This window comes from Heptranchias perlo, chromosome 8, assembly GCF_035084215.1.
Source record: "Heptranchias perlo isolate sHepPer1 chromosome 8, sHepPer1.hap1, whole genome shotgun sequence".
Lineage (NCBI taxonomy): Eukaryota > Metazoa > Chordata > Chondrichthyes > Hexanchiformes > Hexanchidae > Heptranchias > Heptranchias perlo.
This window is the reverse complement of record NC_090332.1, coordinates 33,853,254-33,876,595: the sequence shown is the minus strand read 5'-3', so window position 1 is coordinate 33,876,595 and position 23,342 is coordinate 33,853,254. Positions and strand designations below refer to the sequence as shown.

Genomic DNA, 23,342 nt, shown 5'->3' with positions numbered 1-23,342 from the left:
TAACTACTGTAAATTCTTTTGCACACATAGGTCCAAAGAAAGGCAGTTTGTTTGAATGTGCAGCACAAATTGTAGTTCATGCTGTTCTGGGCTGCCTTTTTCTAGTTTGAAGTAAAACCTAACTAAATGATGCAAGTATATTCTAAGATGCATAAATAGATTATGCTCCCATTAAAAAAAAATTGGACCCTAAGGCCTTATATGCAAAGATTTTAGTCTACATGTTTTTGTGAACTCAAGTTTTTAGGTCCACATATACAATGTATGCACTTATGGTTCCACTAACTAAATCGATCTGACAACCTGTACTATGCAACACTTGGGTGAACCTGGCAAAGTAATGTCAGATCCATCTTTTTTTAGTTATATTTTTAATATTTTCTTTTTGCTGAAGGAAAAAGCCATTACATCTGCTAAATATTGAAATCCAAATTATAAATGTCCATGACCATTAGATTATTGTAAGTATTTATGAATCCTTTTAAAACAGTTGAAAGTGTTTTTGTATACAGAAACAATGTTTTATATTTATTCAACATTTGACAGCTGATATTAAAACTGGGCAATTTGAAAGTTCACAGTCGTCAAAGGATTCAAAAATGGTTTGACACTTGGTTATTTGCTATGTCTCCTGTGCAAAGTGACTAAATACATTTTTATATTTTCAGTTTTTTCATGACTGGTTATCTTCCATTGGGCTTTGAATTTGGTGTAGAAATAACCTATCCAGAACCTGAGGGGACATCATCTGGACTTCTCAATGCATCTGCACAGGTAACGGAGATTAGAAAGTCCATTATGATTGGGGGTGGGGTGGGGGTGTCATAGAAGTTCCTTGTAGATCTTCACAAAATAAATACTTTTTACAATTGGTAAATGAGCTAATGAACAATATAATCATTCTTGCTTTCTAGCCAGTCTGGTTTCCTTCAATTCCGAATGCTGTGGTGTGTGACTATAGCACTTGAAGTAATTCATACTTCTAGTAAATAATAGAAAATGTCAGACCTGCGCATGAGTATATTTTATTCTGTCTGTCTTAAAAATAGTATCACTAACACACATTTGTATGTCACTTTTTAAAAAAACCATAGAGAAACAATGGTCCTTGTGAAACAGTGTAGCTCAATACGAGCCACACCATATGAGATTTCACTCTTGCTCTCTTTTCTCTTGTGCTCTCGCGTTTATGGCATATACATTTGCAAGACTTTCCTTTCACCTTATTTCCATCACACGTCTGTCATGCTAGGCCTGTCTTACATTTATTTTGGCCCTAGTCCTCCCAACCCTTGATTTGTGCCACCAAGATAGGGGGCACTGTTGTTCACAGCAAATCCATCTGAAGTTTGAGATTCAGGCTTCCTGCCTGAAACTTCCTTCAGTTGTACCTGCTGCTCTGAGCCCTGCTCCCTGGCCAAGTGCTGGTGGTCTCTCCCTTCTGCTCTCGGCCTCATCTCTGCTCCTGTGTGGACAACTGAATGGTGGTTAACCTCTCCCCTACCACGTTGAGAAACATCATAATAAATGCACTAAGTGCTTTGAATAGCTAAGACACAGTTTCCACCTTACTGCTAGGAAATACTCTTTTAAAGCTTTGGGGGTGGGGTGGGAAAGTCTCCTTTTAACCAACCCAACACTTATCACTTCCAACCTCTTATCCTCCTTGTGTCCAGGATCCCTCTCCCCAGTACTTTGCACTGAGTCATCCTGTGCCTTACTCCCACATCTCGCGATCTTCTCCACATCTCATGGTTCCATTCCTCCACTGCTCCCAGACCTGGCAAACCACTCCTAGTGCCCCTAAATACTGCATTCCCCCATCCCATATATTCTCACTTAGCAACGCATTCTGTTGTTGCCATTCCAATACTTCCACACCCAAAGACAACCCGCAATAATATGGGCGATCAATAGAAATCACGGTGGAGATTTGACATTTTGAATGCGAAAGACTTGGGACTAATGAGCATCATGGACAGCATTTGTGACCTATCCTAATACCAGATAGTGTGTTTAAATATGTGTGTGTGGCTGCTGATAGAAACTTCTGGTGTGCCAATCACTAGGTGTGACTTTATAAAATGTTCACACGCATGATAGCATACAATTGTAAAAACAGAATAGACCTGAGACTCATGAGCCTAGAAATTAGAACAACCCCTGCGCAAGAAGGGTAGGCCCAAGGCATACTCGATATTGGGCCTCTGGCCTCATTTACACGAGACCGGCGAGCTGCTGATCCCTGCTAGGCATCGGGTAGCTTGCTGGCGGAGAGGAATTCAATTTCGGGCTGCTGCATCACCCTCTGGTAGGTTCTGAGAGAGGGTTGGGGGAGGTGGTGTGGGGGGCACGATTGGGAGAGGGAGGAGGGTATTATCAGGAGGGGGAGGGGCTGAGTGAGAGTAGGTGACAGTCTTTGGCACTGTAGTGGATGCACACTTGCTCCTCCCAACTCCACATTCAGGTAAGTGGTAGCACTCTCATCTCTGAGTCAGAAGGTTGTGGGTTCAAGTCCCACTTCAGAGACTTGATCACATAATCTAGGCAGTACTGAGGAACTGCTAAACTGTCGGAGATGTCGTCTTTCGGATGACACCTCAGATGGATGTAAAAGATCCCGTGGCACTATCGAACAAGAACAAGGGAGTCCTCCCCGGTATCCTGGCCAATATTTATCCCTCAACCAGCGTCACTAAAACAGATTATCAGGTTATTATCTCATTGCTGTTAGTGGGATCTTGCTGTGCTCAAATCGGCCACTGCATTTCCTACGTTACAACAGTGACTACACTTCAAAAAGAAAGTACTTCACTGGCTGTAAAGCACTTTGGGACATCCTGGGGTCGTGAAAGGTGCTATATAAATGCAAGTTCTTTCTTTTTTTGTGGCTGTCTTCAGCAGCCCCTGTAAGGACCACTGGTGTTAGGCTGTGTCTAGACCACGTTTACCTGAATGCAGCCAGCTGTGTTTAGGGCAGCCCAATTTTGCAATGGGTGCCTCAAAAAGCCATTGGGGCCCCCTATTTGCAGATGCAAATGCTTAGCTCTTGTTGCAGGCGCAGGCCCCAGACGTCTCTTTTTCTGCCTTTACCAATATGGCGGGCGGCGTACTTTTGACATGTAATGAGCGCACATGCCCAACTTGTCAAATTGGATGCTTAGGCACCTGTTTTGAGCCTGAAAACAGACGTGCCATTGAATTTCTAGCTTATCTGGTAACTTACTGGTATTTATCACTTTTATTTATATCAGTCCCATGAGATGAAGTATAAGTCATGTTGTATATGTCTTGTTTTAAAAATGAAACTGGTTAAATTAATTGGGCATAGTTTTTTTTTAAAGGTATTAATAATCTATTTTGTGATTTGTTTGAAGTGCAGTTAGGACTAGTAATTTGTCACATTTGAGGATTTAGAAAGATACTGTTGGTGGTAGAGGCACTACATTTGGCCTCTGCCATTCTGGGTTCTTTTTCTTGGTTGATGTTCAGCAATACCTGCTGAAATTGCACGTGTGCTGATCACCTGAGGAGAGAATTGGGTTTAGTTATGATGACTTGCAGTCGAATGACCTGCCAACACTAGTACACAAATAATGACCACTTTAGTGAAATATCAGTAATTGTTGAACTGTACGCAAACATGGAGTTCACTCCTTCGAGAGGGAGTATTTTAATCTTGGAGAATTACTTCAATATTGAGTTTTTATGTAATTACAGCTATTTGGAATTGTATTCACGCTGGCCCAAGGAAAGCTGAAAGCAGATTACGGCCCACTTGCAGGAAATCTCTTTCTTTGTTCTTGGATCTTTGTGGGAATTATTCTTACAGGTAATCAGCTGCTTTTATTATTTGAAAGTTATTGTGTAATACATTGCTGTCAGAGGGAAGCAGCACCGTAATCTGCTAAATGTATAAAACATAATGTGGAACAAGAAAAAGGGCCGTTCGGCCCATCAAGGCCATTCCCTCCACAGATCTTATACAATCTTCCTTATTCAGGACTCCATTCATCCCTGTCAATCTTACGAAGGAGACAGCCAACGACTGATAAAACTCCAAGAAGATAAAGCTCTGAAATTTTACCCAGACCCACTCCTTCTATTCTCGTGCTCCTCTTTTTTTCTCTTTTTTTTTTCCCCCACCCCCATCTGAAGGGTAATGAAGCGAAACCACTGGATTAATCCAACCATACAATGTGCACTACTCAATGCTGACTGGTTCCACTTATGGTTCCAACAATGTAGTAACCATAATGTTCCACGGTGATTTTAACCATCTGTTTCTGTTGTAATGCTTAGAACCTTTGCAATGGTTCTTTAAATATTTATCCGGCTCTTTTTTAAAGAGTTAATTGCCATTGCATTAACTGCTTTTGCTGGGAATCCACATATGGAGGAGGGAGAGAAAGATACTTTCTTTCAATCTCTAGTCAGCTTAGGGGTTGCTAATTTCCTTCTGTTTTTGATATCAGTCCAAGTTAAGTAATACCCACAGTTCTCTTTGCAACTTAGGGCCCCAAGTCTCTCAATTACCTTTGTTGCTCTGTGAACGTCCTCCAGTGCATCAGTGTCCTTTTGATGGTTGGATGCTCAAAATCATAGGGTTCTAAATGTGACCTCATCAGTGAATTACACTGGGTTAAAATAACCTATTTTAATTTAGTCATTTGAGATACTTTCTGGTATTTTGATTAACTGATAACAACTTTTGCATTGACTGGATCGTTTCAGTGAAGTGTCGGTCTTCACCCAAATTCTTTTCTATCGTTCATAATGGACATCCATTGTGCACACAAGTCAGGTATCTCCTGTTCTAGCTTGTCCAGCTACATTTCCTTTTATATTTACTTTAAACTCATCCAGATTTCTTGGAATGCTTTCAATCTCCTGGGCATTACTCATCTGACTACTCGCTTTGGTATTCTCAACAAAATTTTAAATCATTTGAAGTATCCTACTTCCACATCATTCATAATTAGCATAGTAGGGGAGTCAAAACAGACTACTGCAAAACCTCTATCAGTCACTGCCTGTCAGATTAATCTTTTTTGCCCCATTGATCATCATCGCCCACTTCCTACTCTTTAGCCAGTTTGCATTAATTTCCATGAACTTTGGTCAGTCTCGTGTGGATACTTTATCAAATGTCTCCTGAAGATCCAAGTAAACTATGTTCACTGGACGTTACTTTTAGTTACATTAGTCATTTCATCATATTTATGGGACTTAACCTATTGCTTCTGAAACAATATTGATTACTCTTTAGTGCCCAGTAAAATATTCACTGAGCTTTAATCCCAATGTAACCACCGTATGGAGCTCTTGGAGGGGCAGGTATATTAGCTAAGCATCTTGCTGCTTCATCCTTGATGATTCTAGGGTGCATCATTTAATTCCTTCCATCTCTTCATAGCGTATGCTTTTTCTCGTGTTCACATTTACTTCAGATTTTTGAACCAGTTTGACTGGACCTGGAATATGTCCAGTATTTTGTTAATGAAGACTGCCGTGAAGTGTTAACTTAATACTAACGTCATTTCTTGAACTGTCTACCCAGTCTTGCCCTCAAAGAACTTATCTGCTTATTTCTTACAATGCTGAGAGGTTACTTTGAATTCTTCTTACTACTATCTGTAATCTTCCTTTCCTTTCTCTTGAAGTACGGTTTCTGCTCCATTTACTTCTTCCTACCTTTTAAAATAACCTTTTCCTTGCGTTTAGGTTGTTTTAGATCTCCTTGCTGTTTACTACAATCTCAGGGTTCCACTTTTTCTCCTACGAATATACTTTCCACAAGCCTTAATTTTTTTTTAAACTTACTCCTTCCTGGAACTTTTTAGTCCAAGTTCGTTATTTGTGCATCAGTTGTTTTTGCCACAGCATTAATTAGAATATCAAACCTACCTATTCACTGGGCACCAAAACACAAGTATTTCACCCCTTTCTAGATAATTAGTTATTTCTGATGGATTGCTGAATGCTACATCTGTTATAGATCTACCGTAGTCCTGCTTTCCATGTTAAGAAATAGTCACTTACTGTCTCCTATGAAATCGTTCACCCCTTCCTTTCAGTTAACCCTGGTTTGTCCACTTTGCTCCACGGTTCCTGACTCTCCCATGTTTACAATTGTATTTGCCTAAGCATCTTGGTATCCTTGGTCACTTTCAGCTGATAAATATTTCCCAATTGTTATTTTGCTCTTATTAATTTCTACCCATATTGGTTTTACCAGTCCATTGTTGCATCCATTGTTTGATCATCACTCAGTAACACTAATCTTCCACCTAATTTAATCATTCCAAAACCTTCTATCGTTGTAGCTTCATCTCTCGCCTACCCTGTGTTTTTGATACCAATATTTTTATTAGCTGCACATATAACCTCTAATTCCATTAGGTTTTTTTGTTAATTCAGAAGCATTTGTTTCCCTTATGTAGTCCATCCTTCCTGTATAACTACCTTCTGCTCAAAGTTCCCCAATTATTTTCAAAGTCAATTTCCTCCAATGCATATTACTTTAACAAATAATCATTGAATTGAAGTATCCTGACTGTTTGCTCTGTGCCCCTGGATAGCACCACTTTACATCCTCATCATTCCCTCTTGTTTCTCATACCGTATAACTATATTTATTTGTGCCCGTGTGTTATAAGACTTCTGTTTCAACCCCACTCACTTGATTGGAACATCAACCCATCTTTCTATGGCCTTTACCATTGCTCCTGGAAAATTATGTGCTGCACTTAATATTGCTACACAGCTCACTTTTATACTATCTCATTACTGAATTCCCTATTAGAATGACAAGAAGTAGCTGATATGGTATTATATCAACTGTACCATTTTGCCCCTAAATGCTGCCATTGATACCACAATGAGGAGGTATCAGTTTGCACTGTCTTTATTTGGCACTGCCACTCAGGAATTTGGTCATTTCTACCTGTCTGCAGCAGGCCCTTCTGAGGCTGTAATTGTGTGGCCTTGAGTAACTTGCAGTTCTTCGACCATTTTACTTCCACTTCTAATTCGGCTGCTGTCATTTAAGCTTTAATTTTTACGAAAGTCTCTGTTCATAACACAATCCCTACACCCATTTGCCTCTTACTTGTATTTATCTTTGTCACTGTAGTCCTTTCTTTTTAAGTAATAGGTATGCCCTAAGAATCTACTGTATTCCATTCACTTTTGATTCTCTAGTATCCCTAGAGGTTCTATATTCGGCTTCCTTTGTTTTTGGATTTCTTAGATTCCACTATTGTCTGTTAGCAACTTTATTTTGAAAATCCTTGCTGCTCTCATTGGGCTTTTACCCACACTGGAGAAAAAGCTGCAGCAAATCTTGGACTTTGCAAACTCAAAACTTAGATCTATATACCTTCAAAGTTTGTTGACATAAATTTTCAACTGACTGTAACTGTAAACATTGTGCACACTCTCCACCCAAAGTATTGTATATTCTTAACTAATTTACCCAGTTTTTTTCCTAATAAATCGCAGAGCTCCTTTTACCAGCTGCTCCTCTCTCCAGCACAGGAAGTATATAGCCAGTTCAACAAACTACAGGTACTAAGTTTTGATTGTATGTTGAGTACTGTAAATACATATAGTAAATTACAGTAGGTTTTCACAACTTTTATACAAAAACATCTTTGCAAAAACCATATTAGTCAGGTGAATCAGTTAATTAGAAAGTCGTGTGCAAGTTATTGGAAGTGAATAATGAGAGAATTTGGAGACCTGGGGATCAAACAATAGCTAGAACTCCTAAGTCAGTGAAAGGGCAGTATTTTTATATAGAGGAGTAACTTTGGATCTTTTTCTTGAAGTACTTGGCTGAAGAATGAAATTCAGAAAAAATGTTTATAAAACTTCACTCCATTATTCCTTTAAATCGTGGTGGACAAATCACTGAAGAATTTTTGACAAAACTGGGGAAGACCGACCACCTTGTAGCAATATAGACAACATGCTCCCCAACACGCTCTTCTGGTCATCCAGATGCAGCTCTGGGTGCTTAAAACTATATCTCGCCATCCTTTAGACAAGATGTGGGAGCAAGGGGCCCTATGCAATTGGTTGAGGTTCCATAATGATGAGCTGTTCTCCTATGGGAGTCTGCTACTAATGGATAGTCCCAAGACTGAGGTCGTGCACAAATTTTCGACTAAGTACACTGACTCCAACAGAGCTTCTTGAATGTATTGCAGCTTTCTAACAGATTTCCAGTATCTCTTCTCTATACAGTGTGTGAATATTAAAATGTGGATCACTCTTCTGTCACTTGAAATAAAGGCATATGGCAAAACATGGTGGCTATGCAAGTGGCAGTAAGAAAAAATAGATAGTAAGGGCAGAAGTGAACTTAAATGGATAAACGTGAATGGAAAGCTCACTGAAGGGGAGACAAAATAATGTAAATTATAAAGATAGCTGGAGCATTTTTCAAGGATCTAACTCCTCTTCAGAATCAGTGTGATGTTCATAAACTATTACGCCTTCATTCTTGCAGTTTGACATCCTGTGAACTCTTGAGTGTTCTGCAGCATTGTGGCACACTCCGCTCTTGTTTAGTTTGCTGGCATGTTTTTATTAACAAGTCAATTGTGAAGCTAGTCTGTTTAGGTTTTAGGAAAGGAATATAACCAGTCTACATGAACGAACCAGGATTGTGACTGTCCATGGAAAATCGTGTACAGGGTAAGGCGGCGTTATGCTGCTGCTAGTAACAGAAACCATCGTGTAACCAGAAACAATTCTGATGGGGATTTGATGGTGCTGTGGATTGGAACACTGTCCTCACCTCTGGGATCTGTGTTAAAATGAGGCTGGATGTATGGAATGAAAGTCTCCTTTTGGGTGGTTTTAAGGACTTTACGTGAAATGAGTCTGGCAATCTTGAACTTTTTCTTAATGTACACAATTCCACAGCACAAGGCCGCCTGTGGTTTGGCACCAGTTGGCAACCTGACTCTTGAGAGGCTATAAAAGTAGCTGATGAGGAAAATATCGCACTGGTGTTCTGAGGTTGCGGTTAAGACACTTTGTTGGGGCAGATTAAAGGGAGTTTTGCTCTGCATCTGACCGATACTTGACCTTGCCAAGAGTGCTTGATGCTGACTGGGGATGCCAAAAATGAGTTTCTAGCTCTGACTTTACTCATGAGCACCAAAAAAAAACATCTGACCTGCTTTAAACACTATACTGTACACATGAAAACAAGTTAGTGTCAGTTTATTTTTTGTTTCTCCAGCAGAAAGTTCATACTCTAGTCTGTCCACCCTCTGATGTGGAAAAGTGACAATTTTTTTCCTCCAGCCACTAGACATGGTATGCAACTGTTTGTTGTTACAGGTAATGAATCTGTAGGGGTATGGCTTAATAGTGAAGAGTAATTAAAAAAAATACTTCCCATGTTATATGTGCACACTCAAACCTTTTGAGTTCTTCAGTGGTTACTTACTGAGGGCAGGATGGGAAAATCGCATGTGTTATGTAAGAGTCTCAGGTGCTTCTAACAGAACTATAAAACCCAATGGGTAGCATTTACTGCATGCACAAGTAATCCTTTGATAAACTTATTTAGTTTAAAGCATAAACCTGAAACGAATGGAGCAACAGCACAACTGACATACCTAAAATCTACACGCACTACCCATCAGGTATGCAGGTATAATATGGTGAATTAGCTTCTGTATTTGAGATTGGATGTAGCATTTATGCACCACACTAAATGGAGGAGAAAGAATAGCTGGGAGTGATTATGAGGCAATAATCTATTTTGAGACTTTTGAAGGGCATAAATTAAAAAATCATCTGAAAGTCATCTGAACATCAGATTTTGTGCAACACTTGTGGCTTCTAGACCAGCGTGCTCTGCAATGTTTCATACCTCTCATGAGCAGCTGTCAAAATGACTGGTGCCACATGTGGTTGACAGATGTATCAAACAATAATGCAGCTTCTATTAAGGTCAAATGTGACAACAGGAAACATGTTTGTGCTGCAATCATACCAGTCGTAATACTATGTGGAGTCTCCACCGGCAATTCTCCGTCCCAAGCCCTAGCTTTCTGCACAACTTCTTGTTCCAAGCCCGAGTCTTGGACTGTTCTTAGGAAAATGCGACTGGCCTGCATGATAGTAACACTTAACAGCCATAAAAGTAAGTGCATATGTAAATATTTTAATTATTTTAAACTTTTTGTATAATTGGAATGCATATACTGAGGGCCAGTAGTTTACAGAAAATAAGCCAACAATCACAGGCAATTTAAAACACTTGTGCCTCTGAAGCATACCTTTTTGTGGCCGCTAATGCACAGTTGTTTTATTTTGATAAACCATTGGTCCTACCTTCATATCCTCTTTTTATATGGCCTTGAAATCACTCCCTTCTATTAGTTACTTCTAATATGTGCTGGACGTTTTTATTTCTAAATTGGTTAGTCTTACTATTTTCAGCCAGTGTTCTGTCAGGAAGCTGTGTGAGGTAAGGACTCTGCAAAAATGTAAAGTCAATACTATTTGTTTTGTGTGTGGTGCTGCTATTCTATTGAATTAAAATGTATTTCTTGTCAGTGATTTAAAAAAAAAAGGTTGACAGAAGCTGATTACAAATTCTTTGTTCCTTGTTGGTTTCTGTGATAAATTGACACAACTGTATAACATCCACAGAAAGATATTACGGTGAATGTAATTGATTACAGTGAAGTTGTCATTATTAAGAACAACTTATGTTTAAAGAATGTGAATGAGGTCTGTTTCAGTAATACTTCTAATTTTACTTTATTATAATTAGAAATGTATTTGTAATATCTTTATAGTTTGTATGCTGGAAACTGTATCTGAATGTCTTCATTCTAAGTTATGTATTTTTGAGAGCTTCATATTTTTAATGGTTTAAAAAGGTGCTGGACAAAGTTTGCTGTACCAGAATTTTATTATAAAATTTTGTTATGGTTTAGTTGACTGTGTAAGTGAATTAACCAATCTTTTAGAATGTCGTAAGTGTTCACTTTCATAGGGTTCCATTGTTAATATAATGTGCATATAACAGAAATAGATTGTTTCATAATTTCTATTTTCTTTACAGTTTTCATAAAATCAGACTTAAGAAGACAACAAGCAAACTTAGCTGCAAGTGCGCTGGTAGGTTTATCGTTTCTCCCTTTCACTTAAAGGGGAAAAGGATTATACTGTATTTGTTGGATGTGAAGCAGGCCGAATGAGTGAGGTTCTTCGTTTTCAGTTTTTACCATTTCATCCTTGCCTGATAATCATGTGTGTGCAAATATGAATTGCCTTTAGAGGGGAGGGGGAAAAGTTAAGCCCAGCAGTGCCTTCCCGTTCAAATTTATTTTCATTTGCTGACATTTGGGTCACATCATCCTCCCTCCTTCTGCTCTGAAAATTTCCTGGCTATTTCTGTAATTTTTGTGGAAGGCTGTATTTACTTTTAAAATGTCACAGGTGTTGTCAACTTCAAATTTTCTTGCACATCATTATTGGACTACTAAGACCCACTTTGGCTTATCCTTTTCCAACCTTCAAGTTTCAAGATCTATGTCAAATGTCATTATCTTTTCCAGTGACTGATAACTAACACTGCTGTTTGTGTTCTGAAGTTGCATTTTTTATATAGAAATGTGGAGCCTATTTCAAACTAGATACAAGTATTTGTGCGTACTATCTTATTTTCTAGCCGGCTAACCAATTGATGGAGATGTCCATGCTCAATTGTTCTAACTGCAAAGAGCACATCTAAAATGCGCATCCTTCCAGCTAGAAATTTACATACCAGCAAGACTAATGCTATCAGGAATCTTGCACCCAATGGCCTTCCACTTTTTAATAGTGTAAAAGTGTCTGGGCCTATTCCCTTAAACCAGACAGGCTCAAAAGGAGTTTACATGATAATGGAGGAATCCTTATTTACTGTTTGCAGATTCTTCACTGATTTTCTGACTTACAAACTAAGTTTGGAGAATCTCCAGGGTATGACAAGACATCTGTTATTTCAAAAAAAATGTTCCCTTCCTCAATGGCTTGGCTGGCTACTTCACTGAATAGTTGACCCGTATAGACCATGAAGATCTGTGTTCAGTTCTGGGTTAGTTAGTCATGGTCAAGGGAAATTTGAGCAGGGTTCTTGCTCCTAATCTCTATCCAGCAACATGGATAGAATCATAGAATGATACAGCACAGAAGGAGGCCATACAGCCCATCGTGTTTGTGTCGGTTCTTTGAAAGAGCTATCCAATTAGTCCCACCCCCTCTTTTCCCCACAGCCCTGCAAATTTCCCCCCTTCAAGTATTTATCCAATTTCCTTTTGAAAGTTATTGAATCTGCTTCCACCACCCTTTCGGGCAGTGCATTCCAGATCATAACTTGAAGCATTTTTTTTTCCTCATGTCGCCTGTTTCTTTTTCCAATTACCTTAAATCTGTGACCTCTGGGTATTGACCCTTCTGCAACTGGAAACAGTTTCTCCTTATTTACTCTTAAAACCCTTCATGATTTTGAACACCTCTATCAAATCTCCCCTTAACCTTCTCTGCTCTAAGGAGAACAACCCCAGTTTCTCTAGTCTCTCCATATAACTGAAGTCTTTCATCCCTGGTGCCATTCTAGTAAATAATCTCTGCACCCTCTCTAAGGCCTTGACATCCCTCCTAAAGTGTGGTGACCAGAATTGGCCACAATACACCAGCTGGGGCCTAACCAGTGTTTTATAAAGGTTTAGCATAACTTCCTTGCTTTTGTACTCTGCCTCTATAAAGCCACGGATCCCGTAAGCCTTTTGAGCAGCCTTTTCAACTTGTCCAGCCACCCTCAAAAACTTGTGTACGTACACCCACAGGTGTCTGTTTTTGCACCCCTTTTAAATTTAGTTTATATTGCCTCCCATTCTTCCTACCAGAATTAATCACTTCACACTTCTCTGCGTTAAATTTCATCTGCCATGTGTCTGCCCATTTCACCAGTCTTGTCTGTCCTCCTGAAGTCTGTTGCTCTCCTCCTCACTGTTTACTACATTTCTGAGTTTTGTGTCATCTTCAAACTTTGAAATTATGCCCTGTATACCCAAGTCCAGGTCATTAATATATATTAGGTAGAGCAGTGGTCCCAACACTGACCCCTGAGGGACACCACTGCACACTTCTCTCCAGTCTGAAAAACTCATCACTACCCCTTGCTTTCTGTCCCGTATCCAATTACGTATCGACGCAGCCACTGCCCCTTTAATCCCATAGGCTTCAATTTTGCTAACCAGTATATTATGTTGTACTTTATCAAATGCCTTTTGAAAGTCCATGTACACATCAACTGCACGACTCTCATCAAACTTCTCCGTTACTTCATCAAACCACTCAATCAAGTTAGTCAAACACAATTTTTCTTTAACAAATTCATGCTGGTTTTTGTTTACTAACCCAGATTTTTTTAAGTGCCAATTAATTTTGTCTCAAAGTTTCCCCACAACCAATGTTAGGCTGACTGGCCTGTAATTGCTAGGTTTATCCCACACTCCTGTTCAAAAACAGGGAGAAACATTTGCAGTCTTCCAGTCCTCTGGCACAACTCCCATATCTAAGGAGGATTGGAAGATTGTGGCCAGAGCCTCTGTGATTTCACCCTTACTTCCCTCAGCAACCTAGGATGCATCCCATCCGGACTGGGTGACTTTTCTACTTGAGAGCTGCCAACCTTTTAACTACCTTTATATCTATTACTGATCAAGAAAGTTTTCTTGAACACATTTCAGGAATTCCTCCCCCTGTTTGCCCTTTACACTGCTATTTTCCCAGTCTATGTTAGGATAATTGAAGTCCCCCATTATCACTATACTAAAGTTCTTGCAACTTTCTGCAGTTTGCCTGCAAATTTGCTCCTCTACCTCCATCCCACTATTTGGTTGTCTATAATATACACCCAGCAGTGTAAAGGTTCCTTTATTTTTCCTTAATTCTAACCTAATAGATTCTTTCTTTGAACCCTCAAGTACATCATCCCTTTCTAATGGATCTTGAAGGAGGATAGGATTGGGGACAAATTTGATGCCTTGGCAGCTGAATGGTCTGATTCTAGCTATCTAGACTCATGTAATGATGGCCACTTGGAGAAGTACAGAGGGCAGCTAACTCATACCCTAGCAAGTAGTCAGTGCCTTCAGAAGACAGGACAGCAAGAAAATTGGTGAAAAGGGGCAGAAAAAAAAATGGATAGCTAAGAGAGACACTGTATTTTTGGTGACTTGAAAATGAAAGTGGGATTGTACTAATCCATTGGGTCAAATTTTTATACACACACAAACCATCCATATTAGTCTGGTTATAGGACTGGTTTCTACTGTGCAAGGACACCGAGGAAAAAATAGATACTAGAATTCAAATAGCCAAATTGTTGCTGCAGTTCTCTAATTGGGTTTGCTCAATACAGGCGCCCATGAAATAGCCCGGGGGAATCCTGCTCCACACATCTGCATGACTAAGGATCTTGACATTCCCAGTGGAGATCCAAAACAATGCCGTGGAATTATCATCCTTTAAGAAAAAGCTTCTTGAAACCTTCTACTAAAGTTTAGAACCTATCCCATACATGCCTGCTAAAACTCTAGCCCTCAAAGTTCAGTGCATGGTTGACAATGCTGTTGGCATAGGTGACTTTACCTCCGAATCTAAATAATTCAGGAGAGTGGTTGTGCTACCTTGTCAAGCAGCAGTGACCTCAAGTACTGGACCTGCCACACATGGGTGCTTGGTTCCAAACTACAATCGACGTAGAGTCAGTTTTGCAAGTCTGTGCTTCTGATGGGCATCCTCGCTTGACAGTTGAGTGGATTGATTTACTGCAAATAATACACGCTGACCTCTGCACCTAGTTCTCCAATGCTTTCCAGGAGCAGTGCTTGCAAAATTTACCCACCGCCTTTAATTGGAATGTCTTGTCTACAAATGAGAAACCAGATTCTGGTTTGATATTGCATGGGCCTGCTGCGTGTATCTATAATATGTAGTGATAATGCAGAACCTTACATGAGGCTATTGTACGATAGTCACTCCTGTTTTTCCAAAAAGCTGGAGATGATTTAACTCCGTATTAGTTTCCATGTGCCAAGTTCTCTCTTTACTTGACCTAATATGGATGAAGCTATTGAGATTTAAAAATTAGGCTTATGTTTTACTTGGGGAAATATACTACTGCCTCTTCTGGTCAAAACATATAATGTTACACGCAGAATAAAGTGGTGGTAATATATAAAGCTGGTTGACTAGATATGCAGAACATTTTTAAAATTGATACGATATTCAAAATGTATCCAAACAGTTTTATAAATACCTCAATTGTCTCTATTATTTCAGCTACAGCCTACTTACCAGAGTAGTAGCTAGAAAAGGAAATATGTTATGTAAATTGTTCTTTAAAAGAAAACTCTTCCAATGGTAACTACCTGCAACAGTTAATGTATATTTATATATATTTTTTCTTTTCCCAGTTTGCTGCTCGTGATTCACTAGAAAAAGTTTCCACTTCACAAAATGAACTCCACGCACCAGAAGAAACCACAATCTAATTAATATGGGAGAAAGAATAGCAGTGGTACAACGCACAACTAGTACATGGCACTGAACTATACATGAACAGCTGCTAAGGGTGCAATGGTTAGAAAAATGTCATAATTTATTAACGATGACCAATATTTATTAGAAGTTCTTGATGATGGACTCATTTTAACAGGTTTCAAGAGCACTAGGTTGTTGTATCCCAGTAAGATGGGTATTGTTTTTACCAAAAAAAATGGAAAATTTGATTGGTTTGGACAAATATCGTTTGTACAAAAGATTTAAACTGGACCAGATTTTCCATTTTTATATGTAAAAATGTATAAAAGCCTACTAATTTGAACATCTTTGTCATTCTTGCATACAGACTTTTTCTGTTTGTTTAAAAAAATCTTAAGTGTCATATTTAAGTGTTACTCTGGCATTGTTTTAGGTAATTTTCCAAATGTAAGCACACTGAATTTTCAACCTTATTCTGGGAAAAAAATCTCATTCCTTTTTTTTGAAAAATGGCTTTGTGATTTTGTTAGATATTGCTCTTGGGCATGTTGGATGAGTTTTAAGAACTGGTCAGTGTTCTGAAAAGTGAGGGAGAATTCAGTCCTCCAAAAAAAGTAAACTCCAGCCTTCTTAAACATTCAAAGATAAATTTAATTTTTTTAGTTAAATTGTGTATAAATAACTTTTGCACAATTTGTAACATCTGTAAAAGCAACTTCAGTGGAAATGCACTTGATTCTTGTTAAATAGTCAAAACTGTAATGTGCTTAGCAGTAGCTCGCACAGATTTGATAGGTTTGTTATATATAATTTTTTTTATATATATATATATATATGCAGTGAGTTGCAATTTTCAGCATTTTTTTTTGATCCGTAATCAAATGCTACAGTTGTCAAGTAGCATATATGTAAAAATGTTAGTGGACAGAAAATATTCACATAACATATTTTGCACTTAAATCTATTCAGTTCACAGGAATGAATAAAGTAGGTTTAAGAAGATTCACAGATGAAATTCTATCTTGAACTTCATATGAAGCTAGAAAGTGAAAATTGTATAGTTTGTTGTCCGGTGCAGTCTATGTACTGTCAAACCCCATGGGGTGGGGGGAACAAATATCTGTTCATCAAAATAGTTGTGCCTTTAATGTTGATATGAGACGATGTAACAGATTTTAACTACTTAGATGCATTAAAGTCTAAGAACTGTATTATGATCCAAATGATCAAACTCATGCAAGATCATTAGTCCCTGGAAGCTGGATGGTATATATTGGCAATGTAGAACCAAAGGTATTAAAATTTTTTCCTTCCCTCTCCTCGCATTAATGCTAACCTTAGTCAGGACATCAGCGCAGTTGCAGTCAATTCTGCTTTTTCATTCACTTGCAAAGACCCATAGTTCTCTATCCCTTTACCAGATGACACTGTCAATTTATGAACCAGTCACTGTGGAAGTGCACATTGCTGTAGTTATTTTGGTTCAAGTTTCACATATCTGTATATAATTGTATCATTTTCTTCATCCAAGTGATTTTAATACACAATGAAATTTTTATTTTGCATACAATGATTTGTTGTGTTTTTTTTCTCCCCCCTCCTTCCCCAGATAGCTTGGCTGAAATCAGGAATTCATTGTGTAGAGAATTGTGGTGGCATGCCTGCAGTCCATCATTATGTGGTGCAGCTTGTGATTACACCTACATGTGTGCCAGAGAGCTTTCATAATATTTTAGTATGTTCTATAGTTTTTATGAAAGAGCAGATGGAGGAAAAAATCCTGCACTTGAAAAATTAACTCTGATCGTCTTTTGTGCTGAAGGCATTGCATGTACTGAAGTATGAACTGCATGTTGGATTTCTGCAGTTTAAGCCAACTATTATAAAAAGCTAGTATTTTAAAGCAATTTGAGTTTCATACTAAGGTGACACAAGATAAATTATGTCATTGCTTTTTTTTAATAGAAAAAAAGTCTAGTCCTGGTTAAAATTTCAATTGAAATGAAAAAGTTAAACCTTTGAGACAAAGATACTTCAAAAGCCATTTATGTTTATACCACTCATGGATATAAATTATCTGTTTAAATATTAGTTCAGTAACCTCACTTGCAGGGATAAGGCAGTGCAGGTTAATGCACCGTCCTTTCACCTCTGGGACCTGGCTTCCAATCTAGCCTGGACTAATGGCGTGAAAGTCTCATTTCTCTCTGAAGGTTGTAAGAGTCCTATGTGAAATAAACTTGAGTTGTCTTAACCTGAAGCTTAGATCAGGCTCACAAGGCAAAATTACTTGAAATTTGGCATAAATTGGAAAATAAAGTTGGTCAGTGTAGGAAATGAAGAAAAATGTGAACGTAAGGCCGCTTTATTCTGGCAATTTCAAACCTGACCTGAGTGTTTGATCTTGAGAGTACCTGACCTAAACACGTGTCTCATTTCTCACCAAAATTTCACCAAAAGAGACTAACGCAGAATTCAGGTGTAGGGTTTTGGGACTGTTTACAGCTCTGCTCAGTCCCTTGGTCTACTTCAGCCAGTGCTCCGAAAGCTCTGTTTTGTCACTGGACTAGCCTGAACTTCTGTAATCCATGACTCACTGGTACTGTAAATATTTTTAAATCGGCAGGTCAGGAAGCAACTGAAGTGTGGGGAGTGTGTCCCTGATACCGGTGGTTAGCGGTAAGACCACATTGCAGTACTGATGACATTCATTTTTTGTAATATCGAGTGCCAAAAAATTTGAAGAAATTTAAACTTGCTCCATGGCAAGTAACTAAAATGTAGCTGTTGAGACTGTACTTATCCTTCATTTCTACGGTTCCCTGGGGCTTTCAATATGGTAAACAATCTTTTGAAGAAATGTGAAAGTAACTGCATGGGAGGTATTAAAGCTCCGCTCCCACTGTCACTTGTATAATTGGAGATAGTTGATGGTAAACTATTAAATGACTTTGTAGCACTTTCATAGGTCCTGCTTACAACTTGCTCGTGCTATAGGTGTGTGGTTACTGTGCTTCTCCATTGCCATGAAAGAGATCCCATACAAAGCTTGCCTTGAAATATCTTTCTTGTTTCTTGTCCCCTTCTCTTGAAGGTGCACACTATGTTGTGATACAGTGTACCTTGGTGAACTGGTCTTCAGTTATGATCTTGGATAGTGAACATTTCTAAATTTCTCCTTTGTCCTTTTTACCTGACCATTTTCTTCCTTTACTGGGGTCTGCTTTCACGAGTGCTAACTGCCTTCCACTACTTGCCCAGGTGGCCATTGTTCATCTGTGAACCTAGACATTAAGTTTGGCTGGTTATTTTACCATGAGGTGCATCACAGTGTCTCTGCATGTGCCCACTTTCAGTAGGCATAGTGATCAAGGGTGGTTACTCTACTTTTTTTTTTACCTTGTAAACTAACCAATGGCACAAAGGTCAATCATAGTGCTACAAACACTGACCTGGCTGAGAGTCAACCTGGTACAGACCAGAAATCAAACCTGGACTTTATTGATCTCCATGACTTCACCTACTCACTGCCTTAACCAGCTTTGCTGTCAGAAGAGATTAATAAATTGTTTTATCACTGGAAGCATCACAGTTGAACCCACATGCACTTGGGCGGTTCCATTGAGGTTGCTGAATAATCGTTAGGGAGTTGGAGCCCTGTTTTTTTTGATCCACTGGTATCTTGGCTGAGATTGACTAACTTGAATCAGACGGATGATCAAAACAGTGATCTTACTAATCAGTGTGGTCAGTGCCATGTATGTATCCATTGAGCCTTGGTGGGTGGTGGGGGGGGGGCAAAGAGAGGGGTGCAGGGAAGGGGGAGAAGAGTGTGAGAGTCTCTATTGGCACCACATGTATAAATATTGTCACATTTTTTTACTGTCAATTCTGACCATAAATTACCATTTTCAAAGACGCCATCACCAAGGTCTTCATTGTTCCTCTGAAAAATTCTTTCTATATAAATATTCCTAGTAAATGTGGTATGATTGGTGCTTACCAGGATAAACCACCTTGTGAATTAGTTTCTAAAAACTCATTTGCAAGCATGGTATTCAACTGTTTACTGTGCCAGTAAGAGAGAGCCCAAGAGGTGGTCGCCTCTTATGTGGTTTAACATATTAGCCCCAGTCGTAACCAGAGGAGCTAACACTATACCCTTATATCTATTCTATGTGTGGCTTGAATCAGTGCAACAGTTATATTTGCCTGGTTACATGAACATGACCAACTGGATAGACTTGGTAGGTAAGTATTCTTGTCTGCCAGGCATTGTTGACTCTATACCTTGGATGATTTTCATTGAGTACCATCACTGCATGTGCATGCATAGTGGCATCAGTCCAAGAGATGTGCAAGGCAAGTATTCAACATTAACACTACTAGAACAGCCTCAATTAAGTTGATAGCATGATTTAACAGCACTACTATGCCAGAACTAGTTACTCTAAGCCACATTGGTTTGGGATATAGTACGTATTTGTATATTTATAGCTTCAAGCTTCCAAGTTTGTACGTATATACATATCTTTAGTGATCTCTTTGCAGACAATTTCATGCTTTTTGGCATGATTTTGGGATTGCGATGGAACACCTTGGTGATATTTGTCTGTAACCTTTTTACATTTACTTAGTTTTCCTTTAGAAATATCTTGTACACAAGTTTTGGAACAGTAGTTGGATTTATTGAAAAATGAGATTCAAATGAGCACTCTATCTTAACTATTGTGGTGAAGTAGTTCACTAACCATTTCAACGATGGCTACCCTTAGGGGTAATTTTGACCTAACCCGCTGGGTGAGAAACAGATTGGATCGGATTGGTCACCTGTTTTAAACCCCGTTTGATTTTACTTTCCATTCACGTTAATGAAGCAGGTGACATTTAACGCAGAAAAATGCGAAGTGATACATTTCGGTAGGAAGAACGAGGAGAGGCAATATAAACTAGAGGGCACAATTCTAAAAGGGGTACAGGAACACAGATCTGGGGGTATATGTGCACAAATCATTGAAGATGGCAGGGCAGGTTGAGAAAGCGGTTAAAAAAGCAAACGGGATCCTGGGTTTTATAAATAGAGGCATAGAGTACAAAAGCAAGGAAGTCCTGATGAACCTTTATAAATCACTGGTTCAACCACAACTGGCGTAGTGTGTCCAGTTCTGGGCACCGCACTTTAGGAAAGATGTGAAGGCCTTAGAAAGGGTGCAGAAAAGGTTTACTAGAATGATACCAGGGATGAGGGACATGAATAGACTGGAGAAGCTGGGGTTGTTCTCCTTGGAACAGAGAATGTGGAGATGCCGGTGATGGACTGGGGTTGACAATTGTAAACAATTTTACAACACCAAGTTTACCTGAGGAAGGAGGAAGCCTCCGAAAGCTTGTGAATTTAAAATAAAATTGCTGGACTATAACTTGGTGTTGTAAAATTGTTTACAATGGAACAGAGAAGATTGAGAGGAGATTTGATAGAGGTATTTAAAATCATGAAGGGTCTAGACAGAATAGATAGAGAGGCACTGTTCCCAGTGGCGGAAGGATCAAGAATCAGAGGACATAGATTTAAGGCAATTGGCAAAAGAACCAAAGATGACATGAGGAAAAACGTTTTTACGCAGTGAGTGATTATGATCTGGAATGCACTGCCAGAGGGGTGGTGGAGGCAGATTCAGTCGTAGTTTTCAAAAGGGAACTGGATAAGTACTTGAAAGAAAAACATTTGCAGGGCTATGGGGATAGGGTGGGGGAGTGGACTAGCTGGATTGCTCTTGCATAGAGCCGGCACAGACTCAATGGGCCGAATGGCCTTCCGTGCTGTAACCTTTCTATGATTCTAGTGGAAAGCAAGATCGGGCAGGATGTAAAATGGGAGGCTGATCCGATCCAGTCAGTTTCCTGCCGGATGGCTTAAGTTGAAATTATCCCCTATATGTTTGTAGATTTGAGTAGTTTGAATCCAGTGGCCTTAGTTCTTATATATTTAATCCATTTTCAGAAGGAGCATTATATGGTGTGGCAGCTGATAATGAAAGCTGCACAGTCACCGAGGGGCATTGTCCACGTCTGTGGCCTAGATCACACTCTCAATTTAAGAAATATGTAAACTGGTTGAGGGAAACATTGAGAGATGTTTGACAAAAAGTAACTTGTGAATCTAGCTAAAAGTTCACTTTCTGTTTGAATTGGAAATTGCTGCACTCTTCCTGCAAATGGAAATGTCTAGCTTGAGGCTCACTTTAACAGTTGCGTTCTGCAAAGAAAAATATCAAACTCATTTACACGTATTTAAATTTGTAATAATCTGAAAGAGCTGAACAGCATTTCTGCAGCCTAATGAAAATTAATGCTTTGGAAGTTATTCTGAGAAAACCAAGTAAAGAAATTTAGTTACTGGTGTCCTAATCATGCTTGTAATTTGAATTATCATTTGACTATTGTTTTTACATTTTTTCACTCAATTACAAAAAGTGGCTTCTCATTCTTTAGTAGCAATCCTGTTTAATGTGTTTATTGTGGTGTATCGAAGATGATGTTTCCAGAACTTGTAATGGAGAATTTTATTCATAATTATTACAGCTGTGTGTTGGAGCAGCAAGGTAGACTGACGCAGTAGGAGCAACTTTTGAAAAGTATTGCGTGGGAGGATCCAAAGGTATACTATTTACTGAATGGCAGGGCAACACTTATTTACATTATATTCTGTCTGTTAGAATGTTTAATTTGTACTCTGAGTTTAAGAGCACTGGTCTGATGAAAAGCTATAGTGACTAAGCACAGATGTGACCAGACAGTGTTTTTTCCACATTAGTAGAAGTTTGTACTTGAATGGAATTTGCTGCTGAATGTAGCATAGTTGTCACAGTTCTATGTGATTAACTTTTTCCTGTCCAGGAGATAGTTTTCATTAAGGCTAATGCCTATTAGCCTAAATATACAATTCTTCTGTTCTAATCTTAACAACTAAGATTATAGTAAGTTCGAATTTAGTATTTGCAGTTACCCTGTCACTGTTTTAAGTTCATAGAATCTTGCTGCACAGTAGGATGCCATTCGGCCCATCGTGCCTGTGCCGGCTCTTTGAAAGAGCTATTCAATTAGTCCCACTCTTTTCCCATAGCCTTTCAAATTTTTCCTTTTCAAGTATATATCCAATTTCCTTTTGAAAGTTACTATTGAATCTGCTTCCACCATGCTTTCAGACAGTGCATTCTCCCCTCTGGTCATCTACTAAATTTCCCCTTTATCTTCTCTGATCTAAGGAGAACAATCTCAGCTTTCTGCAGAAACAACTGGAGAAATTGTTTTGGGAAAATTTCTACTTGGCATGTGCAGTCAATTTTTATTGTCTACAATTCCCAGCATCTCTAATTTGAAGTTGTGGAATTTTGACCCAGTGTGTGTTGTGGTATGCTATCTGCAAATATTTAGTTCTTTTAGTTTTTTTTATTTGGAAGGATGAGTGAAAGGAAAATTGGAATGATCGACAGAAAAATGCAGCAGTGAAGAAATGAGATAATCAAGCAAAAGATGAGTAAAATTAGTGCAAGTTGGTTTTCCTGGGGGATATGCAGCGAAAAAGAGGTAGGATGCGATTCAGTGGCTGCAGTTTCCGCACTCCCATACGTAAATATACCCACACTTCCTGATCTCAGCTGTGCTATTGGAGAACCATCTAACACTTGGTACCTTCTCTCTTTCCTTATCCCTCCCTCCCAAACAAGAAACGAGCAAACTTGTCATTGTTGTTTCCCTAAAACTTTTAATGT

The 23,342-nt window shown here is 38.9% G+C and overlaps 1 protein-coding gene across 13 annotated transcripts in view; it reads left to right on the top strand.

Annotated features, from left to right (window-relative positions):
* flvcr1 (FLVCR choline and heme transporter 1) overlaps positions 1–17,140 on the top strand; it is a 42,577-nt gene extending 25,437 nt beyond the window's left edge. The window contains exons 7-12 of one of the 13 annotated variants that reach the window (XR_010963652.1): positions 669–774; positions 3,721–3,832; positions 9,257–9,333; positions 9,590–10,168; positions 11,099–11,154; positions 15,504–15,551. Coding sequence is in view for 1 of the 13 variants with exons in the window: in XM_067988932.1 (XP_067845033.1) it covers positions 669–774; positions 3,721–3,832; positions 11,099–11,154; positions 15,504–15,581 (352 nt within the window). In the remaining 12 variants the exon portion in view is untranslated. Of the gene's footprint in view, positions 1–668; positions 775–3,720; positions 3,833–7,503; positions 7,570–9,256; positions 10,169–11,098; positions 11,155–15,503 lie in introns of all 13 variants that reach the window. The other 12 variants (XR_010963647.1, XR_010963645.1, XR_010963650.1 and 9 more) reach the window with 12 other exon arrangements.
* Positions 17,141–23,342: the final 6,202 nt, after the last annotated feature.